Raw genomic sequence first — 24,908 nt, forward strand, 5'->3', positions numbered from 1 at the left:
CCAGAAATTACAAGGTGGGATGCAAGTTGTTATAATGTGCCTGGCTGCACACTCTTAACTTTTTGTATGCTCTCCAAAAATATCCTAAGCAAGGGCATGTTCAAGCTCTGCCTGTTAGGCACACTGGCAGCTTGTCAGGGTCCCAACCAATTTTAATTAACTAGCACAGCTCCATTATCCACCTGGGACCCCTCCAGGCTTCAGGTTCGCATACAGTCTGTTTCACCTTGATGAGACGAAGCGCCCTTTAGTCACGATAGGGCACTGCGCTGTGAGATTTGGGCTCCATGGACTCATATCCCCATGCCCCATATTAAAATGGGACAATAGCTGCAGGCTACCGTGGAGCACTTCCTGGGTGACATTGGCATATGGGCAGCAAACTGTGTCACATCAAATCCAAAACAAAGTCTGCTTTACATCTACATTGTATGTAAACAAAGACACTACTAGGTGTGTTTTCCACAGTGAAACCAAGCAACAAGTGGAACAATGCAGCTCCACTTTTCTCAGGCACAGGGTGAGGTGTGTATCTGCACCGTGCAGCAATACCAAGGAGCACCAAGTTTGGTCTGGGCTTATTGACCTGTTCTGGGATGGAGAATGTCCTCTGCCATCCTGTCCTCACCCTTCAGAGCTGGGAGATACGTGCAGGAGACCCATACGCTATGCCTACACCACTTTAGATGACATTCGTTCTCCATAGCTGCTTCATCTCACAGTGTTTGGAAGGCTTCTACACAGCCTTTCCACTCTACTCCCCAGGAAGTATTTAAGACAGCACCTTTTCTGCCTCAGCTTTCCAAAGAGGATGGGGAGAGCACAGGGGTAACAGCTCTGACTACCCTTCTCTCCTTCTCCAAAGCAGAGAGGTCTCACGCTCCCCTTTTTATACAGCACTGGGGCATTGTGGAGTAATACAGGGAGCCCATTATTTCCTGCTGCAACAGTCGGCACCGTCCCTAAATTTTCACACTGCTGCCAGCCTGCCAGGCTCTTTTTATTTTACAGACTTCTAAGACACAGTAGCAAAACCTTTTAAATTTCATACTATAGAGAAGATGGATTTTTTTTTTTACACCTGGTTAGTCTCATAACATCCATTTTGCTTTGACCTAATGAAATGTGATACAAAAGACAAGAAAACAAAACTGGGCAATCTACATTCTTAGTATGTGGAGACACACAAAGTCTCCTGCTGGGTCTCTCAATTCTTAAAGGAGGAAGAAGGCACCTTGCTTAAGAAGATGTGATCAGCCCAGGAGGAGCTCCATGTCCCTGCAGAATCAACAGAATGACTGAGGAGCCAAAATGATCCTGAGTGGATCCCTCTCTGCCCCTCTTTGTTCCCACACACCTCTCCCAGCAGCCCAGGCAGATGTTGCAGGCAGATGTGTGTGGCCACTTGGTGACGTGCAAGATGCATAGGAGAGGTGGGCTGCATCTTAGTTTTGTTTCCCTGCATTTCAGTTCCCTGCTAGCAAAAAGGCAATAAAGACTCATGAGCTTCCTGGCTAGTTTGTTATTTGGAGCATCACTTATCTAGAGGAGATTAAGTATGTTTCTAACACTTTTGGACTGCTAACCAAAAATACTGTGCAAATTTCTGAGTTTGAATCAAGCACAGAACATATGTGACTAGCAGACTATACACAACAGTGCTCACGGAGATAGCAAAAACCCCTACTTCAACAATCCAAAGAAAGGTCACAATTCTAACCCTGGGATAAAGTGCAAGTTTTATATATTCTTTATGAGTAAAGCTTTCCTATAATGTTTCTCCACGATGTCTCCTTGCTAACAAAATTGTGAGAAATGTTCAGAACAGCCAAGTCAAAAAGATGGAAACAAAATAAAAAAAGAGACTGAAACAACCCCCAAGCTGCAGGTACAACTGATTTCTCCAACTACTGTCGGTTCTCTAGAGAGTGGCCTATTGCATAAATGAAACACATCTGCCTGGTAAATATGTTAATTGTCTTTTGACAGGCCACAACTCTCTTCCCACATCTGGATCTGGACTGCGCCAAGCCACGGTGAAGACGCAGCATTTATTGGAAGTCTCACCTACTGTCATGCTTCTCAGGCATAGCATTGCTTTTTCAATGTATTTTACAGGTCACAATTAGCACAACAGGGTAGTAAAATACTAGCCAATTATCACGGACAAGCAGTTCTGCCTTGCAAAGCCTTTTCCACACTCAGAAACGCACTGCTTTAATTAAAGGTGTGTTTTAAAATCAGATTAGTTAAGCCAGTGCAAACACTGGAATCTATTTAAAGTTGGTTTGTATTGATTCAGCTTAATCTGATCAGGAAATGACTTAAACTAAATTGATATAGAGCAGATTTAAATCAGCCTGAGTGACCACATCTTGCACCAGTTTAACTAAATAATTTTAAAGCCAATTTTGTGTGAACCATATCCCACTGTTGTGCCAAGGAGCGTGACCTAAAATGGTGAATGAAATAACCAGATAAAGGAATGACGCTTAGGAACTGATTCGGTACTGTGATACTTCAATGTAAGTCTGCTGTTGTAGAGTTGTAGTTGGCCATAGTTGTAGTAAAACAGAATGGAACACGGTTTGATAGTGCTTCCTCTCAGAATTTTGTAAGATTTGCAACCCTAAAATAGGATGAGCTATTTTGGCCTTTTTTTTTTTTTTTTTAAATAGCCCTGGCAGTAGTTCTCAGATACACTCATTTCCTGAGTCACATATCCATTTTTCACTTTTTATTTAAAATTTCTGAAAACTTCTATCATTTCAGGCCTAGAGAAAACAATAATGTTAAACCTTTACGTGACTCCTTTTAAGAATTAATGCTTTCTAATCAAGGTTGACAGTCTTTCTTACACAAATGAGGTAAGTTAATTTTTATAAATAGTGAATTTCCATCCAAGATCCGCTTTTTTGATTCCACGTAGGAAAGAAAGAAGGGGGGGTGGGGGGTAGGATATTGCATCTTCAAATAAAATTCCCCCAAATTAAATCCTACAGAAGCTTAAGGCCTGAGAGGGGTTTCTTGTGGTGCTTTTATATTGTAAATACTGAGGTTTTAGATTACTTACATAAGCTTTAGTCACCAATAGAGCTGGCTTTAAAAAAAAAAAAAATTAGAATGCTGAAACAGCTGTAGCACTGTATATGAGTCACTTGGACCATGGCAGAGATGTGAACACTAAGGTAGGAGTATCGCTGCCCTGCCAGCTTACTGAGGCGCCGTGCTGTTGGGTGTACCTCCAGGCAAAAAATGAATAACGTCTGCTAGTCTCGCAATAAATGCCATGCTGCAGAAAACCAAGCAAGGCGCATCAGTGACTTGTTAAAAGAGGTGGTCACCAGCGTGTCTGGGTTAAACGGCCCTTCCAGCACTGCAGGCAGACTACAGGAATGGGTGCTGCAGAGTCAGATGTGTGTGTAGGAGGATCTGTCCTGGTGACCTGTGCTGGGCGGGAGGAACAGGACATTTGTTCAGACGAGCTCGGGCCAACGGAGATGGGCAAAAAGATGAACATAATATTGATAAATTAGGCTATTTGGAGACTTTGTTGCAAATCATCACAGATGGCTCTTTCACCCACTCCCTAGCAAAAACTGTGATTTATGGCTGGAGGCAGCAAGCATGTTGCCATGAATTACAGAAGTTTAAGAGGCTCACATTTGTAATTGGGAGCTGGTAATTATTTACCATCAAAATGTGATCATTCCTGTCAGGTGACAATGACGTTCCCCCACTTTATGCATTCAGAAACTTATTGAAAGACTCCACATGAACCCTGTGGGGGGGGGGGGGGGGGGGGGGGGGAGGGGAGGAGGAGCGCTGGCTTCCCTCCATTGCCACTACCAAAACGGGTGTGTGTTTTGGCAGTACTTTTGCTTGGAATATTCAATTCAGATTAATGTAATTTCAACATCTACTATCCCCAGTGTGTGGTGGTGCCACTAAATATACACGTTTGCCAGCTGTGAAGTGCAGGCCATGTCATTCAGAATAGTAGCAAAGTGATTCTTATCTGTCTCCCATGTGTGTACCTTTCAGATTAGCTCCATTGAAATCAGTGGCATTACAAGGGTTTAAAAGCAGCGGTGGTGGGAGCGGGGCCCAAGAGAGGCAGTAGATTATCAGGTGATTTGGGGTGAGGAATTGTTTGCTCATTCATAGCGGTGTTAAATAAAGATGCAGCACCACATTCTGGTTGCAGCCTCTCAACCCTTCAAGCCTTCTCTATTCACACAAACATAGGAGCAGCTGGGAGGTGCCAGGGCAAGAAGGTCCTTCCCTGAAGCAAACGAAGCCAAACCTTCTTTCTCCAGACATTACTCTTCCTACTCAAAGGGTCCATTTTGTCTATACTTGTGCATAAAACAAGCCCATGTTATAAAGTCTTGGGATGCAGGTCCTTCTGAGACTGTTATAGGTGTTCCTTCTTTATCTAACCCCCCAGTATTAACTGGGGATTTCCTACTCTCAGGAAGTTATCACATCCATTAGAAAAAAATCTCTTGGGTTGCAGACAATAAATGCTTGCCCTCTACTGTTTTTCTTGTGTCCCTTGCATGTTAACTGCATATATTGTAAATTCAGTCTACTGCTAACACTTTCTTGATTCTCCATACCATCTACGCTGTTGTGGAAGGACAGATGTCTTCTCCAGTCTTGCTGCCTGATTGTTTGTTTGTTTCTTTGTCAATGACCTTTCAAATTTCATCTCTTTATGAAAGTATTTTCAGTCTTGGGCAGAGAAACATCCTGAAAAGAGTATACATGCCAAGAAAAAGAAACTAATTTTATTTTGCTGAATCATCAAGTCTCTCAGAAAAAAAACAACCGCCCTCATCCTGCAAGAAACTACAGATGGACAGACCACATAGGAATTTGCTCCTACACAGGTACAGATTGCCACAACCTGGTCAACCCAGTGGTGCCATTTTCCTTTGATCTTGGCTATCCCTCTGTGAAAACCCCTGCTCTTTGGCAATCCTGTTGAACATCTGCCTTTGCTCCTGAGCAGCCCCATTCAGCCAGACCCTACCCTGACAGCCATGGAAATATTTGGATAACAGAGATGCTGACCTCCTCAGGGTGTAAGTCCCTTATTTGAGTTACTCTTAATTCCCTGCACCATATCTTTGCCTCCCCAAAAACCTGTAGTGCCTTCATGAGACTGTCAAAAAGCAGAGCTAGGCAGAGAGCCTGGGAGACTGGCCCTTGGGTTCCCAGTGACTGCACAGCGTGCCCTTTGCTGAATGGATGCTGTTATACATGTGAATACATTACTGTTCCATTCCTGTCATTTTTAAATTTCTCCAACTGTATGGATTTTTTTATCAGGCGCAATATTTCATATCCAGGTGGCTTTGTTTGTGCTTTCACCATAATAAAATGGCATGGGGGAGCACAGAAATAACTGACATTGCAACTAAAAATGTTGATTATTTTCAGACTATATTTCTTAAAGAAATAGTCTAGTATATGTTTAATATGTTAGGAGGCAAATGAACATGTGTCAGGGAGAAGAACTTGTACCTAAAGCACATAAAAGAATTTATTAACAAAAATATGTGAACTACTTCAAAAAATATGTTCTGGCTCCTTTTGCATTTCTAAGGCATAAAGGACTCCATGTCTTTTCATGAAATATCTATAGGTTTGCCATAAAGTGGAATTTCTTTGTTAAAAAAATACCTGGAAAAATTCATTTCTGCCTGAACAGCTCCCAGCAGATATGAAAACTGAGCAAGAAAGAACAGTCTTTGCCCTGCTCATTGCTTTGCCACATTGACAAATGTCTATGATGTTACCCTAAGAGACACCTTTTTGACTTTCAGTGACTTTTTCATGCATAGGCCTGCTTTGGTGCTGTACTAATGAAGCAGAGCATCCTCAGCTCCTGGGGCTCAGAGTCTCTCTGAGCCCAGGCACTGCCTCACCCCAACACTGGATTATCAGCTGGAGCAAAAGCCTTTTCTGTGCATCCCCAGTGCTTGTTGTGAAGTGGGAACATGCTTTGACATGTACAGTGATCGCTAAATCTAATGGTGTGATACTGTGCAAGACTTTCTGACCAGGTGTAACATGTTATTTGTAAGACCCTGTTATTACTGGCTCATACTTTATTTTAGGGACATTACCCTGCCTGTACACTTCTGCCTGTGCCTTACTGGTAACCTTCTGAGCTATGCCAAACTCAAAGATCCTCAGTAAAAGACTCTTTGTGAGTCTTTATTTTATATTTTTTTTCCACACTCCTTCTCTTTCCTGCCTTCTCCCATACCCTTTCTTCCTCTTTTTCTCCCTCTTTCTTTGATTTTGCTTCTCTGCCTTTTGCTTCTCTGTCAGAGAGGGCACCCAGTCTGAGAGCAGGGTAAGGACACATTACCTGTAAGCTCTGCACTGTCAGGACCCCTCGTGGTTTGCTGGGAGCACCAGCGACCAGCTCCCCATCCACAGAAATGGCCTGGGCAGCAGCCTCTTCCTAACCTGTGTGTCTGGGCTGCAGCAACAAGTCTCAGTTTAACTAGGTCCCTGTGGGCTGGAAATGGAGCTGGTAACTAAGCAAACCTCCTCGATCCACCATCACCAGCGCCAGCAACAGTCGGAACCTAGTTCCCAGGCTGAAACAGGGAAAGGTAGTAGATACAAAGCCTGAGTCAGCTGGGGTGACCCCAGGGTGCTCCGTCTCCCCCCCCCCCCCCCCCCCCCCATCAGAGCTATGACCGGTCAAACTCTTTACAGCTGGGGAGGGGAGGGGAGGGGAGGGGAGGGCAGTGGAAGAAGGGGAAGAGGGGGAAGAGGGGGAAGAAGGGGAAGAAGGGGAAGAAGAAAAGGTTGGCACATAAGAAGGCAAGCAAGGAATTGAGCAACAAAGACAAAAAGGAAATGCGTGTTGCTATTAGCTTATTTACTGTTGGGTTTTGTTCTTTTACAGTTCAGTCACATCATGATGATCAACATTTTCCTTAGTTTTCCATGCTTTCACTGGGATTTTTTCACTTCCCAGATCATTCAGCACCTTTTCCAAATCTTTTCATTTGAGACAATTCTCTCCAAATTACAAATGACCTTTTTAGAGAGTTTCTCCACCCAAGTGTAACCATGTGTGCTTGAACATGATAGAAAAATTATCTGGAAACAGGGCCCTGGGTAAGGTCCAGAGAACTGTATCAAACTAGTAGTGCTTTCAGTTAGGCATTTGATGCTAAAGGTACATCAAGGCAATGAAGCACATGTTGTTGGATAGTTGTGTACCAGGACAAAAATGTGAGGAGCCAGTAGGTCAGTGTCAATAGGAATTAGACCTGTCGTGCTGCTGACCTTTTTTGAAACTGGAGACTGTCATTTCTGCTTTCTGTGCTTTTCTGTCATTTGTCTGCTTTCCTCAACAAAAGTCCTCAAAGCAGGGACATGCATACTGCATATTTGTAGATTGCCTAAAAAGTGCCAGGCTGGATTAATTACTATATTGCAAACACTATTTTGTTGGAAACACTATATTGCAAATCAGTTTGCAGGCACAAATTGCCCTTATTAGGGTAGGCCCAGGGGTAGAAGGAGGTGGATGGGGTAGAAGGCAGAGCACAGTCACCAAGCTCTGCACATCCTCGGTTGGCCAAGGAAAGCATGTAGAAAATCACACAGGCAATGGGACTGTATTCAGACCCACAGCCTTCATGCTGCTTTTGCTTGGGCTGGTCACAATCCTGTGACTGAGCAGGACTGGTGGCAATGATTCCCCATCTCCTTGATCTTCAGGAACTTTCCCCTCTACCAGGGAGTTTCCTCCTAGTAGGATCATCGCCTTCCTCTTCCTGACTCCCTCTTCCCTTTTCCACTACCAATTATTCTCTGCAGGAGCCCTTCCTTTCAGGCTACTCTAGTTTCCAGGACACCAAGCCCCAGATTTCACAATATGAATAGTTTCTACACAAAAGCACAATACATGATCAATCTCCTAATTGGTGTCTCTGCCCCACATCCCTTTATTAACGGAGAATTCAGGACATGCTATTTTTGTTTAGCCCCCAAACTGACAAGCCTGTACCTGTTGCAGCTAGCAAGTAGCAGGCTTCTGCTTGAGAATTCAAAAGCTCATTTGGGGCATTCACCCACACACATACATACACCCAATTATCTGCTGCCTGTTAACGTTCACAGTTTAATCCATTTTTCATCTACAACACCCACAGTTCCTTGTTGTCCACTGCTGGATTATCTGGCCAGGAATAAAACATGAGCTTTGAAAACTTTCACTTAGTTGGAGCATGTGTGACACCTCCTCTCCCTGGTGTTCAGCACGGAGCTGGATTTCTGCTCAAACTGCTCTACCCAAACCTTGGATAGGGCTTCTCTACTCTACTGTGCCTGCAGAAAATTTGTAGAAACTAAGTGTCCCTAACACAACTACTTGTGAAATTTGGATTAACTTGGCAATCCTGGGATGTTTTTCACCCAGAACACAGGAGAAGAAAATGGGCAGCCGGAGTGAGGGGGAGTGGGATTTTCTTGTTTTGGACTGAAATTCATGACAGAGATTAAGTTTGCAGGGTTTTTTTTTTAACCAAAGGCTCTGACCTGGTGGAAAACCCATGACTCATGAAAAATTCGAGAGACCCAGACATGCTCCACATTCCTCACCCATTTGAGCAGTCTCATCAGAGTCATCATCGCAGAGACAGTCACCCAACTAGGGAAGGGAAACCATATCACGTGGCTTACAGTTAGTGGCATTTTTCAAACGCTTTCGAGAGAAATCACAATGTGCTTGAAGAGTTACCAGGGTGAAATATATCAACAAAATTATTCAGTATGAATAATTCTTCCAGTACTATTTACTGTCACACATTAGGATCAAGAAGTAGAAAAGAACATGTAAGAGAGAGAGCAAGAGAACAAGAAAAGAAGGAAATTCTCCTCCCACACACTCAGAAGATGTATCGTTTCTGGATTGCTCCAAACTGAAAGGAACCCAATAATTATGATTTCACATTTCTGAGACAACTAAGCCTAGTCCCACACAAATAGCCTCACTGTAGTAACATGCTTCTAGCCACTCATCCTACCCCTGAACACACTGTAAAGAACTGACCCAGCATGCTACCAGCGCTAATTCTGGTTGTAGCTAGCCCTCATGTGTTTAGTTTTTATTAACCCTGTATCACTCAGGTCTTTATTAAAACTGTTATTCTTTTTTATTTGCTGGTGTGCTCATCCCGATGTGTCTTCAACAGTCAAAACCCAGACTGTGTGCTCACAAAACAGGAGAAGGCTCAGAGATACCATCAGAGTCTGACTTGTGTTAACTTATGAAATGATGGCATCTTACAGATTTTTATTAATGTAAACCTGAGCCTGCTATGGTTTAGCCAGGAACAAAGCTGCTGAGTGACCTTCTCATGAGCAAGAGTTGGGTCCTGGGATAGATGGTCCAAGTGCCTGAAACACAGGTGGATCTGAGCTCTGTCCCCAGTCAAAAATAAAGCAAGATTTTACTTTCTTGACTACTACTTTTCAAGAGCTGTGAGGCCTTCCCCTAGGAAACACCTTGTGTGTTCTGTTGTTTGAATGAACAGAGCTCAGAACTGCACAAAGCCAAAGCAAGGCTTAGGCTCACATCCCTGCAGCTGGTTCTGCAGAGACTTGCTCACTCCACCCTTTCGATGGACAAAGAGAGGTGTTCAACTCATAAGAATGTTTGTAGCTTGGTGACCCCCTCTACGCAAAAGGCTTTTGCAGCAAAATTGCTCTGGTAAGAAGTCTTGTTCCAAAGCAAAGGTCACAAAGCAATGTGAAATCTGCGTGAAGACCAGATTCTGAGCACATGCTTAAAGTCAATCCAAGCAAGCAAATTTTTTGATGCCTGAGGAATTGCTCCTGGGAGTTACTCTACCTGTTTGTCCAGGTCACTGGGTGTTGGACGTTCAAGTGCCCTACAGCAGTACAGTAAGTTCACAGCCCCATGACAGGAGAAATTCTGGTTTGTATACATTTATTTTATTTTTGAAGTAATATATTAGCCTTTCCAGTGTCTCCCTGGAAAAGGAGATTCCTGTCTAACAGAACACAGAAACAGAAGGGAACACAGAGATTTTTATGACTTTTGTCATCTTTTAATATTATTTTATGAACTGCGGTTATAGCAGTTTCAAATTGTAGCCATCGCTTGCTGTTTTGTTTCTGCTTATCAGAATCAAAGCCAAAACTAAAAGCAAAGCTAGCATGTTTGACATACTTCATCCTGTGCAAGAGAACAGCCTATAACAGCTAGGAGTAAAACACTGAATTAAAAAAATAAGGAAAGAAAGGAAGGAAAGTTCTTGCTTTTATAGAATTATTATTAGAAAGCCACGGTACGTGGCTCTGAAGCTGAGTGGTGTAGCTGTACATTGCACAGACTAGTGTTTGCCTCTGACGTGCTAAACACTGATATCTCCTTATAATGATGTGTTAATGTAAGGGGAGTGATTTTGCAAAATTTTATGCCTTATTAAGGAAATGATTCAAGTCCAGGAAATGTGCGGGTTAAGTACTTGCTTTCATAAACATGGGTTACGGTGGAAAAGAAGATTTTAGATATTCTGTGGAAAAATGCAGTAAAAAGCGCTGAATTTGCCCATTCCATTACATTGAATTGTTCAGCAATTATGGTCATCCCCTGGCCTAGAAAATTAAAGTATATGATGAAAACCCAATCTAAAGATATCCACTGCTGTGCTACTGAGGACATAGCATATCATGCTTAAAAGGCACTTAGGGCTTCAATGACCAAAACAAAATTATCTGAGGAATAAGTTTAAACCAGCTACAGTCTCAGCCTGGTGCTGCCCTCCTCTTTCCTTTCATTTCTCCAACTACTCATGCAAATGGGAATTGCAACAGCTTGTCAGGGGTTCAAACATATTCTTCCAAAGTGGAAGATCTTGTACAAAACTCTTAATTGCAAAGCAAGAGCAGTCTTCTGTGCTCTTCGTTCCAGAAAGTAGGATCAGGCCGCCAGGCAGTGTGATGGGAAAGGCCAGTCTTGCTAGGGAGGGAAAATGTCCCATGGTCTGAGCTGGGTGGAGTGGAAGAAAAAATTTTCAAATATTTGTTTGAACTTGAAAGCCACTTTGTATTTCACTGCTTTCCCTATGCCATCATGTTCACTCACCACAACCGTTCCACTGCTGGATGGTGTGTAAATGAATGCTCATGAAAAGCACACTTTTCATGCACATGCTTGAGCAGTGGCTGCAAGTCCCTTTTAGGCTGATTAGCTATCTGCAGCATGCCTTTTGAACGACGCTGATTTTCTTAGTTCTATTTATGATCTAGTATTTACTAGAGACATTCACACCTACTGGGTATTAGCTTAGTAGATCTTTCTCTTTCAGCTCCAAAAGCCACTCACTGATTCTTCTTTCTTGCTTTCTCTCAGTTGCCTCTCCCCAACGTTTAGAAGCAGTAACATTAGCCAGATTTTTTTTTTCCTAAATTTAAAAATAATAATGTGGCTCCTCACTATAAAATGTCTGTCTCCTCCACTCCCAGCCTCCTGGGGGTTGCCGTGGGCATGGTCTGCAAATTAAGTGGAGGCACTCAGCCCTCAGTTCAGCTCTAGTCAAACATTAGCTGCAGCGTTTACCCTTGTGTAATCTTCAGTTTTGCATTAATTTAATACTGCTCAGCACTATTTTAACATATTCAGCAAATCTGCGGCACATAGTGTTTTGTGTTTGTATCTCCCCCATCAAACCAAGTTTTGCTTTTTAACCAAACTCATCAAAGTAAATGCCTCTCAATACTTTTCTCCCTCTACTTTGATCTTTACATAATAATAATAATAAAAAAAACAACAAAAAAACCCCAACTTTGCTTTATGTGGTAATTCAGCTATACTCTGAGGGTTTTTTCCCCCTTAACTTCAAAGACAGAAAATAGGAAATTGTTTTCATTTTTCTTTCACATTTCACAAACAACATGTTCTAGTTGTTTTTGAGCAGCAGAAGGTAGTAAGCATCTCCCAATTAATAATGCCCAGGTAATATCACAGCCTCTTGTAAGCACAGATCTCAAGAAATTTGGTTCATAACACAAACAAATAAAATTCTCTTTGAAGATCTGGCTAAAGGACAGTCAGAAACAGAGTGTGAGCACATAATCATTCTTAATCAGCCTTCTATCTTGGAACCTTCTTCTGAGCAAAATAAACCAAACAGAAATCTTGGAGTATTTAGTTAGAAAGCCACTCACCTCCTGCCTTCAAAACTGCAAAATCCCACTGCACTGGAAACAGCAGCAACTAAAGCCACACGACCTAGAGATCTCACCCAGGCCTCTTACAGGTAATCCCACAATGAAGAGGGAAGACACTTTGTTAAAGCAAGGACTGAAGTAAAGTCAACAACAGACCTTGGGCTTCTTGGCTGTCCAAATAAAGATCTAGCATTTCACACCCACTGAGGACACTTTTCTAACTCCCACCACATGGCAAAGCAGGCAATCAGGCTTTTACATCAGCATTTGAATTGCATGATCTTTTCTGGGCTGGTGAGGCACATCAACACATGCCTCATCCCACCTACACCAATACTAGTAACTGCAAAAATCAATAGCTGTGTGATGAAAAGGTTCTGGGCCCTGTGTGCAGTCATCAAGTGAGGGCTCAAGCAGGGCCTGAAGAGGAGCCAGAAGAGCCGAAGGCAACGGGGGACCCTTCCCACCCCATGTCACAGTGCCCCGGCGAGAAGAGCTGGCAGTAGCAAGGGTACCTAGGCTGTGGTTAGGTTATACAGAGGCACAAAGTCCAAGAAAAAGATATGTTTGAGCTCTGCCACTTCCCCTTGCAGCTGATTTTCCGTCAGATCCTGCTTGCCATGCTACTCCCACCCCAAGGACCCAACATGTCTGAACATAGCCCTCAGGGAGCAGGAGCTGCACTCAGTCTCTGGTGCGCTGAATTTAGTACAAATAGCAGAAATCCCAGAGCGAACAAGGGAAAACACAGAGTTTGCTGTTCCTTGTACATGAGATAATTCCCTTTAGCTTATTGACACACATTGCTTTGCTTCTTCTCCCATCTACGAAAGCATAAAATGAAGTGTGTGGCTGGGAGCTGGAAGCACCGAACCGGTTCTGCTGGATGGTACCACACTAACTGAGCACTCCCCAGGGACCCTCTTGATCTCCTCACGCCTGTCTGAGGCTCTGTTCAAGTCAAAAGAGATTAAGGAAAAGTTGGTGAGAATTTAGGCACGCCTGGCTCCAACAAGCCGTTTACACCAATTCACAAATGAAAAACCTTGGAAGTGTTTCCAAAAGTACAGACCAGTCGTGTGAGTGAAGGCTGCAAAGGAGCCTAACATGCAGACTTTCCTCATAATCAGGGTTTACCTCAACTTTGTTTATTCTGTAAACTCTGGTTTCTCAACAGAAACAGCTCATCACGCTACACTCCAGCTCGACAGATATGCAGAAAGCCTTTGTAAAGAGATAGAACAACCCAGCTGTTTCTTTCATGAAAACTGTTTGTGAGCAAACTATCTCATCATTTTCCAAGCATTTGAGGGTGGGGGGAGGAAATTAATAATAATTACATACAATGGGAAGTTGCCAGATTGATGGCACTGAAAAGCAAGGGAGTATCTCAGGCCGCGGACAATTACCAGCATGGACAGCAGCAGCATAGCTGTCCCCCCATTCTGTGCATTACAGAAATGTGAGCGACACCAGATTGACCCACAGCTATCAGTGAAGGTAGGGACTGTACATGCAGATGTAGCCACATGGCTCGTTGCTTTTCTGTCCTTATCACTTTTGTAATCAAGCATCAGGACTGAATACCTGTATTCATTTATTCAACATTCACTTGGCTATTGAGCTGAGTTTCCATTACAGAGGAGCATGAAGAGCATCAGCAAGAATTCACTTCTTGAAATAAATCAGTCCAATATTTGTGAGAAAATAAATGCATGATATTTTGTCTTGCTTGATGTTACTACAGGGTAGACACACCAAAACAGTGTGGAGGGGAGACAGTGATTCCCCTCCATGAGGACAGATAATAAATCAAGGGCAACGCAACCTGGATGAAATTCAAGCCACTGTAGACTTGATTGTGTTACCGCCAAGCCCTGAGCCACCCAGTCCCTTTCTCCCTCGGCCCCAAAAATTATGTTTAGATTCCAAACACAAAGCTTAATTGTTTATTAAGGAAGTGGTTATGATGGGAAGATAATGCCGCTGTGGAGGAAAGAACAGGAGGGGGTTACAAGATGCAGTGGGATTTATCATCATCTCCTCCAGATCAACTCCCTCAACCCTTTGGTCTTCCCTTGCTTTTGCTTTAATTCTTACTGAAATAGGAGTCACTTCTCTGGTTGTGGACAGGATGGTATGCAAAACCCACACAGGATGACTGCATTATATTGATATCATGAAAAAAGATCAGCTTTCCTTGTATTCATAGCCCTGTGAGACCTCTGATTAAACATGTGGCCTTGTTTAACCCCTGCTTTGTTCTCCCAACACAGCTGGTCTAATTACAAAGCAAACATATTTTACACCCTGTTGTGGTGTATTGATATATCTCCTGTTAAACAGAATAATTTCACACATGGAAATTGACATTATTTTTTTTTCCTTTGAGGATATAAGACTGTGAGCTGGTACCTACCTATATATTCTGTGTAATGATACCCATGAAAGCACCACAAAAAACCATAGTCACATATTTTGGCTGCTCAGACTTTAGCAGCATGTTTATAGAACCGAAGTAATCTCTCCATCATGTCCTGTGAAGCTGTACTACAGACAGGCTCAACCTAACGAACCACTGGTGGCAGAATCAGAAAATTCTCAATAATGGAGCAAAGCAACAAAACAACCCTGGCTCATTCCTAAATCTGCAGTGCTCACATCATGTATATCTTTATTCGGTGATGCAGGATGACTCACAAAAATGTTAGCTCAAGATGTATTTTAAAATCCTGAGCTAGCACTGTCCTGAGAAGAAAATTCTAATTTTGCTTCCTGTGGGCATACTTTTGAGAGCAGATTATAAATCTGAGTAGTGAAAATTGTACTCCCTTATTTTCCACACAGGCAGTTTTGGAAGATCAGGATTTTTCACTGTAAAAACAGCAAATTGCCCACACAAACAATTTACATGCACACCCAAAACCACAACCCCAAATCCCATGCTCCTGTTCTCCACCCTTGCATGCACAGTGTGTTGCGCTCTTTTCTCCTTCGGTTGGCCTAAGCTTGGCTTTGTGAGATTGTCCCTAGCTTTGCAATAACAAATCTAGGTGTTTCCATCAAGGCAGGAAACATTCACACTTTAAAACCAGCAAAGCCTGTTCCATTTCTGGCTGGATGCAGTTGGGTCTGCACATTCACTCTGGGGTGATATGAGTTTGGAGAAAGCTGGTCCCATGGCAGGACACAAGGCAGCACCAAACAAGCCAGCACTCCCAACAGGAGCAGCGCAGCTGCCTTCCCATGCTGCCCTGTCCACACTGTCTAGCAGGCTCTGCCTCTGCCAATGCAACTGCTTTTCTCCTGGGAGCCCCTTCCTTCCTTTCAGACCCAGCTCAAGGTGCCTCCCACATCACCTTCACTCCCAGGTCCCCATCTCCTGTCTACTCTAAGTACTTCTCTCAAAAAATTAAATCCATGTATCACTGTGGGAACAGCTGACTTCAAGGACTGCTTCCTGTGGAGATCACAGGCAAGACTACAGCTGCTTTAGTTTCCTATAGAACTGCTGTGTTATCTCCCAGCAGGCTTTTGGTATCACAGCATCACCAAAGGGCTGAGGTTGGAAGGGATCTTGGGAGATCATCTGGTCCAAGCCTCTGCTAATGCAGGGCCACTTACAGCAGGCTGCGTAGGACCACATCCAGTCAACTTTTCAATATCTCCAAGAGACTCTGCAACCTCTCTGGGCAACCTCTGCAGTTGCTCAGTCACCCTCACAGTAAAAAAGTGTTTCCTGATGTTCAGAGAGAACCTCCTGTGTTTCAGTTTATGTCCGTTGCCTCTGGTCCTGACACTGGGCACCACTGGAAGGAGTCTGACCTCATCTTCTTTGCGTTCTCCCTTCAGGTATTTACATACATTAATAAAATCCCCCTGAGCCTTCTCCAGGCTGAACAGGCCCAGCTCTCCCAGCCTTTCCTCATAGGAGAAGTGCTCTGGTCCCTTAATCATCTTTGTGGCCCTTTGTTGGACTCTCTCCAGCATGTCCACGTCTCTCTTGTGCTGAGGAGCCCAGGACTGGACACAGCATTCCAGGTGTGGCCTCACCAGGGCTGAGTAGATGGGAAGGATCATCTCCCTTGACCTACTGGCAGCACTCTTTCTAACGCAGCCCATGATCCCATTCACCACCTTGGCTACAATGGAACATTGTTGGCTTATGGTCAACTTGGTGTCCACCAGGAGCCCCAGGTGCTTTTCTGCCAAGTTGCTTTCCAGCAGGGTGTCCCTTGCGTATCCTGGCACCTGGGATTGTTCCTCTCTAGGTGAATGGTCAGCCCCTCACTTGAGGTGAGCAATGCTTGTTCTCATGAAAATGAGGGAAAAAAAAACCAAAAAAACCAACCCCCAAAAAAAAACCAAAAACACAAACCCACAAAAATACTTCGGTTTTATTCAAAATTTCTTTCAAAAAATTCAAACTTTTGTCCAAAAAAGCAGGAGTAAAAAAAGACTTGAGAATTTTCCTGCAAAAAAATTCTCACTTGATGAGAAAGCCAGACTTTCAGCAAAAAGCAACAACAAAAGACATATGTCAGACAATGAATTCCATTCAGCTTTATGGGCCAGATGGTTATGGCTGGCACAAGTAAACCAGAAGTGTCTCCTTGGAGAGACAGAAAGTACATCCTCCTCTTTTAGCCGACAACGTATCAAAGGTAATGGAAAAGCAGGTTTGCTTTCTGACCCAAGGAGATCACCAGGTCATGGACTCCATTTCCAGACATCTTCTGTATGTTCTTCAACATTCATCTATGGTTTTTAAGATTTACCAGAAGGAGCAGATTTGACTGGATCCCAGGGGAAGTCACTCCCCAGCAAGCAAATGCAGCTTTTTCTCTGCATTTTTTGCATCCCATATGCTTGAAGCCTTACTCTCTGGTCACTCCATGTCAAGGAGAACAGGACCATAAGGCCACCAAGGAGTTAGTGTAATAAACAGTGCCTATGCCTGGAGGTCAACTGTCTGTTCTGCTCAGCTGCTAGGATGGACCTTGAGAAATTTTTCAGGTCAGTCAGACCTTGGACAAGTTTTAGGGACCTTGGGAAGGCTGCTACAGACATGGGGCATGAAAAATCTGGGACATGGCTTTTGTCCCATGCCAACTAGTACTCTCCCACTCAGTTTCCAGGCATGATTCATGGGTTAAGATGAGCAAGGGGCTGTTCAGGTGGGAAATGTTGGCAGGTGCCCCTTTTTGGCAGGTGAAACAGTCCAAAGGTAGGTAAGGAAATGGGCCGTTCTATGACAACAAATGGTCATAAGGACATTCAGTTTACCACAGTAGAGAGACAGCAACATGAGCCACACCTTATTCTTAGGGATGTACAAAACCCCTGTGAGATGCAGCACATGCATCTGGTTTCCCAGCAGACATGTGGCACCAGCTGAGAGGTCCAGGGACTGGTAGACAAGGCACAGCATGGAGCATACCAGAGCTAGTAAGCGGTGCTTCTCAGCTACTATAGGCACAAATGCAATATTTCCATTTCCTCCAGCCCACCCCACTCCTCCTCCACATAACACGTATGAAATGGAGGGTGCATTTTACAGGGGTTTTAGCCACGCTATGTCAGCCCAGGCCTACCCTGCCACTGTCCCCAGGGTGCTTTCCCAGGCAGAGGGAAGGACACCAAATTTACTCAGCTTTTTAGAAAGATGTTTCAGCCTACCCTGGACCCCAGATCACTTTCTGAGACCTTTCTCCACTGAGTCCTGAGGAGTCCTAGGTGGCTACCACCATACCTCAAGTCCTTCCTTTAGAGGGACCTTAAGAGATAAATCTAAGGCAATATTTCTGAGTGGTATCAACCAGGAAACAGCTCTCCTTTCCTGCAAGTCCAGACCATGCACTCCTGGCAGCTCGCAGACCAGTTGTACAAACGGTGCATGCCATTCTTCCCAACTTACATCCCACGCAAGGTCTGGCCAGAACAACCAACCCGCTCTGACACCTGGATTTGGCAGAGGTTAGATGGCCATACTTCACCTTTTGTGTGGGAAATCCAGCACGTGCTTGTTGGGAGATGTCCAGGCAATGCATGATCTGGCTGCTTCTTGCAGTGGGGTTTTCAAAAGCTGCCAACACTGGCCTTAGTCTGGTTGCATTTAGTAATACAAAGGTTTTTGAATCCATCATCTTTTTTTCAGTAATTAGTGCATAATGGTATTCAAGCAGTATATCATAATTAGCTTCCCCCTTGAGACCCCTCTCTGCCACACACAGATTCAGAACATCTTTATTTTGTTTTAAAAGGCATTAATCTTCACAATCAGGCATTTTGGCTTCTTTTCCTCCTCTCTCCCCACCCCAACAGAAACTGTCTTCTCATCGTGAGTCAGTTAGGTAAACCTACAGAGCAGTGCCTGGATTTGAACCTTAAATCCAGTAGCATTTCCAAACAGGCCTGCTGCTGCAGTTGGTCCAGAAGTTTGCCCCTAGTTTGAGCAGTCTTCTGCAGTACACAATGTTATGAGCTCATGCAGTACTTTCTGCACAGAAACGTGAGCAACTTACCACTGAGTAACTTATTCTGATCTCTGCTGGTGTTTGGTTGTTTGGGGTTTTTTCTTTTTAAATGGATTTGGTGGGGATACTCTGGTTTTTGAAGAGGCTTTATGGTTTCCTTGTACCAAACTGCTGGCGTGTGCAGCCGTCACACCCATAAGAACTGGACTCTGATGTTTTGCAGGGAAGAGGAGTGTTAGTTTGTCCGAGCTCAGCCACTGGACTTAAGGGAAGAAGGCAATCTGTGATTTCAGAGGACTATTTCTATTTACACTGTACCTGAAGAGACAAGCTGTCCCAAAACACACCATCCTTCTGCCACTGAGCTTGAGGAGATTTCAGGGGGTCAGAGGAAACAGGGCTGGACCCCAACTCTGCTTCTCATCACTGGATGTTCATTATGCATGTAATGTTCTTTGCTCTTGGAATTTGTTTCAAGGTCAGAGAAACTTACCTTCTGTGTATATTGGGTTGAGGCATATTTTGTTAGCAAAATTTATAAGATGGCTTGTTTTAACAGTTGTTACAGTAGATTGATTGGGTAATATTTACTTGTGCTATAATTATCTTATTTCATAGTAGTGAATGTAAGGAGGCAGCTAGGCGTGCTGAAACCAGAATAACAGAAGTCAGGAGATTTGCAGCAGGAGGCAAGGTGTTGTACTGTATATACTGTTGTGTCTTGTTATTTATATCAAGCTAAACTTGTTTTTCCAGCTATTTGTGCAATTGACCAGCTACCCAATAAATTACATCATTTCCAGCACTGAATGGCACCATGACATGTTAACTAGGAATTTAAGCACCAGAAAATAACCTTGACTGACTTAAAAGTGCAGCTATAAAAGCCCAATGAAAGCTAATTTTCTGAGGCAGGATGGGGAAGGGGAGAGGTAGGAAACAGGCAGAAGGAGGAAAGGAGGGAGCAGGGCTGGGAGATAGACAAAAAGAAAGCCTCATGCACAACCAGATTCACAGACATACACAAGTTTTAAAATTCTTAGTCTAAAAATATATTCCCTGTAAAAATTCACTTGTAAGTTGATTGGCCTCTCCTCCCCTGGCTGAGCCAGCTCTGAGCCCTTCTCATGTTTTCAGGTATAGACGAACATCTGCTTAGAGGTGAACTGCAAAGAGCTCATTCAAAATTAAATACATGTAACTATATGTGGCAAATGTCCCCAGATAGAATTGTAAAAGCAGAGATGCATTCCCTGCCTTTATTTTAAACTTCTTGTATACAGGAACGGGCCAATCTGGAAAGAACCAAGAATTCAAGAATTACTTTTCTTTCTTTTTTTTTTTTTCACTAACTAAACAGAACTAGACAGACATAAACTTTTTAAACCTTTCACATAGGCAAACGATCTCACAAACAAACCGTGGCCTGAGACAGGAGACTGGGAAAGGCTGGTGCCTGCCATCAGTAGGCACTTGAGCAAGGCTGAGCATATCACCGGGCATGTTGGCTCCCTAGGGTGCCCAGCCCAGGCAGGGCTGGAGAGTGTTGTGGCTCCCTTAGGAAGTGGGAAGGATCCCTGACTGAGCCTCACAGGACAAACACAACAGAGGGAGCCTCCTCTCCTGTCACCCCAAGGCTATAGCCTTGGAATGAAGCGGCGAGAAGGATCCCTGGGTGGAGGAGAGCTCTCTCATCCCATCTCATCCCCTGGACCATTTCCCATAGCCTGACACCAGGGTTTGCTCCCTGAACCAAGGCTCACCCCAAACCAAAGATTGTGTAAGCTTTGGTTAATTTTAGCTTAGGAAATAAAAATCCTGCAATTGCACTGCCTGCTTGTCTGCCTTTTAGCCTACCCTTCCTCTCAGTACACACACCCTAATAAATTTTGATTCCAGTTTCAACTAACATTAAGTGAGGGAAGAGAAGATAGACCCGAGTTTGTGACCCCGGTGAGGGAAGGACATGCCAAATTCAGCTGTTATATTTGGCAGGGACCGCCTGGGCAGCCAGCACAGCCTTTCTGGCTGGCAAGTGAGCACACAGGCTACAAATGTACACTCAGCTACATGGTGCCTCTTGGCTGGAGGGGAGCTGGGATAAGACGGGGCTGTTGCCATGGGGTCAGGGCATTCGTAGTCAAAGGAAGCAAGTCTGTATAAGACAAATCATCACTGATATAAAGTCCAAAAGAGTACAAAAGGGTACAACAGGAGCTATTCATGTTAGTTCAGTCTCTTTATTTTTTTGCATGATCACTTACAAGAACAGAGGTGGCAATCTCCTTTCAGCCAGAAAACAAGGTATCAGCACAATACCTCCTGGAGATCCCTGGATGCTTGCCTTGGCTGGGAACAGGGTCAGCACCTCCTTCATAGATCGTTCAAACAAGCACCTTGTCTTCAGTGTTCCCCAGTTTCTCATCCAGGCGTCCAAGCAAAGAGCAACCAGAGCTTCACACTGTGCTGAAATATGGGGATGCCTGGGAGAGCCTGCAGACTCTGAGGATCAAAGCTTGGAGCAGTCAGTTTCCCAAGAACTGCACTATCTATGCAGCTCTCATTGTCTCTCCTCTGAAATCCACACGTTTACATGCCGTAACATCCTGGCGTGAGTAGATTTATAAGCTTCCTCCGGCCTTCTGTCCCTCAGACGGCAGGGTGCTCGGAGAAACCGGTGCCACACACGCTTTCATGTCAGCCCTGCCACTTACCGCACATACTGCCATCTCTGCAGGCAAGGACGGGGACTCGCGCTGTGCCAGGTTCTGCTCTTGGCTCCTTTTCTTTGAGGTCAATAGGTTTTCCCCCCTGTAAGCAAGAGCACAAAAGCTGGCCCTTTATCAATGCGTTTTGGTGCTCTTTAATGGGATTAGCCAGTTCCACCCAGTGCTGGTTGCTACAAAGGCTTTTTCTCCTGTCTCAATGACGTATTACATCTTAACGTGTGTGGTCATATCTGCAGTCGATTTGTGCAGTTCTTTGTTCTTTGCACATGTTTTTATTGCCTAGGGGGCATGCAGCAACCAGCCAGCAAGCTTTTGTGGTGCCCAGTTTACTCGACTGTTTATACAGTTAATGCACTGCAGCCAAAATAAGAATCTGCAATATCAATTCATTGGAAGTGAAGCTATATGACAATTGCAGAGCACTTTCAGATTGGCAGGATGTAAAGGACCCAACACTGCCAACAGCCCATGGTATGGCTGAGGTACATCTCGTTTAACTTCAACAACCTATTCACTTGGCAGCTAGACATTTAGCCCCCTCCACAATAAAAACACATGAGAACTAGCACCTTCATAGGGCAATTCATCCCCTCTCCCTTAGACAGTTACTGAGTTTGAGATGAAACACCCTGTATAGAGGTCCCTCTGCCTCTCTCCTCTTCCATCAAGGGCAGAGGGAGCCTCACACAACTGGTTTTTCAGCAGGCAGCGCCAGGGTATGTGCATCACCCCCAGGTACCATGTGGCACAGGACAGTTCAGGACTCAGAAACCTCAGAGCTCTTCTCAGATAAGCCCCCAGACCACTGCTGCAGGGTATGAATATTTGATCAGTGATGTCCTGAAGTGCCCGTGGACATTTTGTTAGAAGAAGCACAGAAGTGAAATGCTGTCTTCCCTACCACCAATGGATGTATGCTGTTTCCTGGTCACAAACCATTTATCATGAGACCGTGAATCAGCAAGCACCCTGACGAAAGTGTTGGCCACTCAACAGGGCTTGAAATGTCTCCCAACTCTGGCATGCAACATTATTCTACTCCAAGCAGCTTTCACAAAGAAACATTCCCTGGTAAGTAGTATACAACAACCCAGTTTCAGTTAGCGCATCCAAATTTGGGGAAATATTTGGGGAGACATCCTCAAGAGAGTAAGCAGTTTGGAGCATTTGGAACACTTTACACCAGAATTGTCTAAAATAATTAAAGTTTCAGAACAGTCACAGAAACATATTAGCTATAGAAACTGAAAATTGCTATGAAATCCTGTCAATATCATCAGCTATAAAGTTCAGGGTGAACATTTATGTCTTACCACTGTTGTGAAGTGAACTAAAAATTCCTTTATGTGAAAATAACAATCAATTTGTGTGCTAGTGATCAGAAAAGTTCATCCTTCTATTTTAGTTTTTAACTCCTTTGTGTTCTGACCGCTCTTTCTTCTGGTTTCTCTTCTTTTCAAATTCTCTCCAATTTTTCAAATGAAAAAATGGAAAAGCAGTGAAAAACAAGTGAGATGATTATTTGCTTCTTTCCTACCATTTTTTTAAAATGAAGTCTTCCTTTTCTGCAGGTAGGGAAAAAAAATGTGGTTAAGGGATCATGAAATGTTGTCCATAACTGTAATCCTAAATATCAAGAACAGAAAATTCTTTGGGGGGTTTTGTAGGAGAAAACAATGTTTTCCCTGTGCCTGCCCCATTCTGGGAGAGCTGCACAGTGTGCCCCATGTTTCAGTGGTGTCTTATCCACCCAGAGGATTCCCCAGCGGCCCTGGGCAGAGGTGTCTGGTTGTGTGAAAGCAGCTCAGCAGCTTCATGCCACCTGAGAGCCCATGGGTGACTGAGCAGGGAGGGTTTGGGGCAGCTTCGCATAGGGCAGGGCTGGTTCTGCCACCTCTCTGCCGGCAGCACCCGCTCTTGGCTGGCTTGGCCATCCCTTGGCACCGTGGCTGGAGCCTGGGAGCCAGCATTTCTGCCCAGACCCCTCCCTCACGCACTCTCCTGTAATGGCAGCCGCTCCAGAAAGCATCCCCAAACCATGCAGGTTAACATGTAGTAATCAAATTGGAAACTTTCTGGCACTGCTTTTCTACACACTAAATCCTCGATAACAGATTAGCACACCAGAGCCTCTGAGCAAATGTAATGACTCCTTCCCTGTGCTCCCTCCCCTCAGCAAACCTATGGCTGGAAAACCTATAAATGTGCTATTTCAGCTGTTTTAAGCAGCTTATCATGATTTTCTGAAAGTCTGGCCTCAAGACTCTGGATCCCCTTCTTAATAACATTTAATGCTACCATTATGTAATTGAATCCATTTTGTCTGTGTGGTGGGAATATTATTAAACTGTAATTCATTTCACTGTCTTGATGCACTTGGACTTTTAGGTCCAAGTCTGGAATGTCAAAATGTTTAAAGAAAAGAAAAAGAAAAATAAAAAGAAAAAGAAGAAAGGAAAAATTAAAAAGATAAAGAAAAAGGAAAATGGAAAAAGAAAAATAAAGAACAAGAACAAAAAAAGAAAAAAGAAAAAGAAAATAAAATTACAAAGAAAAATAAGGAAAAAAGAGAATGAGGAAGGGAAGGGAAGGGAAGGGAAGGGAAGGGAAGGGAAGGGAAGGGAAGGGAAGGGAAGGGAAGGGAAGGGAAGGGAAGGGAAGGGAAGGGAAGGGAAGGGAAGGGAAGGGAAGGGAAGGGAAGGGAAGGGAAGGGAAGGGAAGGGAAGGGAAGGGAAGGGAAGGGAAGGGAAGGGAAGGGAAGGGAAGGAATCTAACTATCCAGCACCTTCCGTTACCAGCCTGAATTTTTTCCACAAATGATTATCAGTTCCTTTATCACCCCTGTTCTTATATTATTTTTGACCATATGTGCACAAAGCCTGTAGGGCTTCTACTCATTTGTCAGAGCTTCATCCTTTCCTGATATGGGGAGATTCTTCATTATGCTGATTTGCTGAGTCTTAACTTTTTTGCCAGAGAATTTTTGGAAATGCAATCATGTCAGGGATGGTACTTTTTTACATCTGTTGCCCCCTCCATATTAAGTGCTTGGCTTGTGGCCAGCCATCTTACAAGTAGCCATATTATTATTGAAACCACATGCTCATTAGTGAGGCTGGCACTGGCTCAATAACCACTGTCCGAAGCTAACATTATATTCCATTATATCCCAGACAACAGGACAGTGTAGCATACAGTTTGTTCAGAAGAACAGACTCAGTTGACAAAATCTGAATCTTAAACTGTCAGAAATGCAATCCATTTTCTGTCTCTCTGTATGTGGGCTCTAGTAGTTCAGAGAGAGATGTGTTTTGAAAGAAGACACTGTATGCCCAGCTTATCTTCTTGATTTTTCATTACAAGGTTTGCAGGGACAACAGAAGTTCCTGGGCCCTTCTCTAGTGAGTTTAATCACTTTATCCCTTGGGAGGCATGCAACAGTATTTCACTTAATATACAGGAATGA

The 24,908-nt window shown here is 43.9% G+C and overlaps 1 protein-coding gene across 1 annotated transcript in view; it reads right to left on the reverse strand.

Annotated features, from left to right (window-relative positions):
• Nucleotides 1–546: 546 nt before the first annotated feature.
• The window catches only part of LOC308058780 (uncharacterized protein), a gene marked incomplete at its 5' end in the record, with an annotated part of 47,003 nt that continues 22,641 nt past the window's right edge, over nt 547–24,908 (reverse strand). The window contains 2 exons of the mRNA XM_080375139.1: nt 547–21,319; nt 21,428–21,524. Coding sequence (XP_080231265.1) covers nt 21,303–21,319; nt 21,428–21,524 — 114 coding nt within the window. The 3' untranslated portion in view covers nt 547–21,302. The remainder of the gene's footprint in view (nt 21,320–21,427; nt 21,525–24,908) is intronic.

This window comes from Falco punctatus (assembly GCF_963210335.1).
Source record: "Falco punctatus genome assembly, chromosome: 2".
In the NCBI taxonomy this organism is placed as follows: Eukaryota; Metazoa; Chordata; class Aves; order Falconiformes; family Falconidae; genus Falco; species Falco punctatus.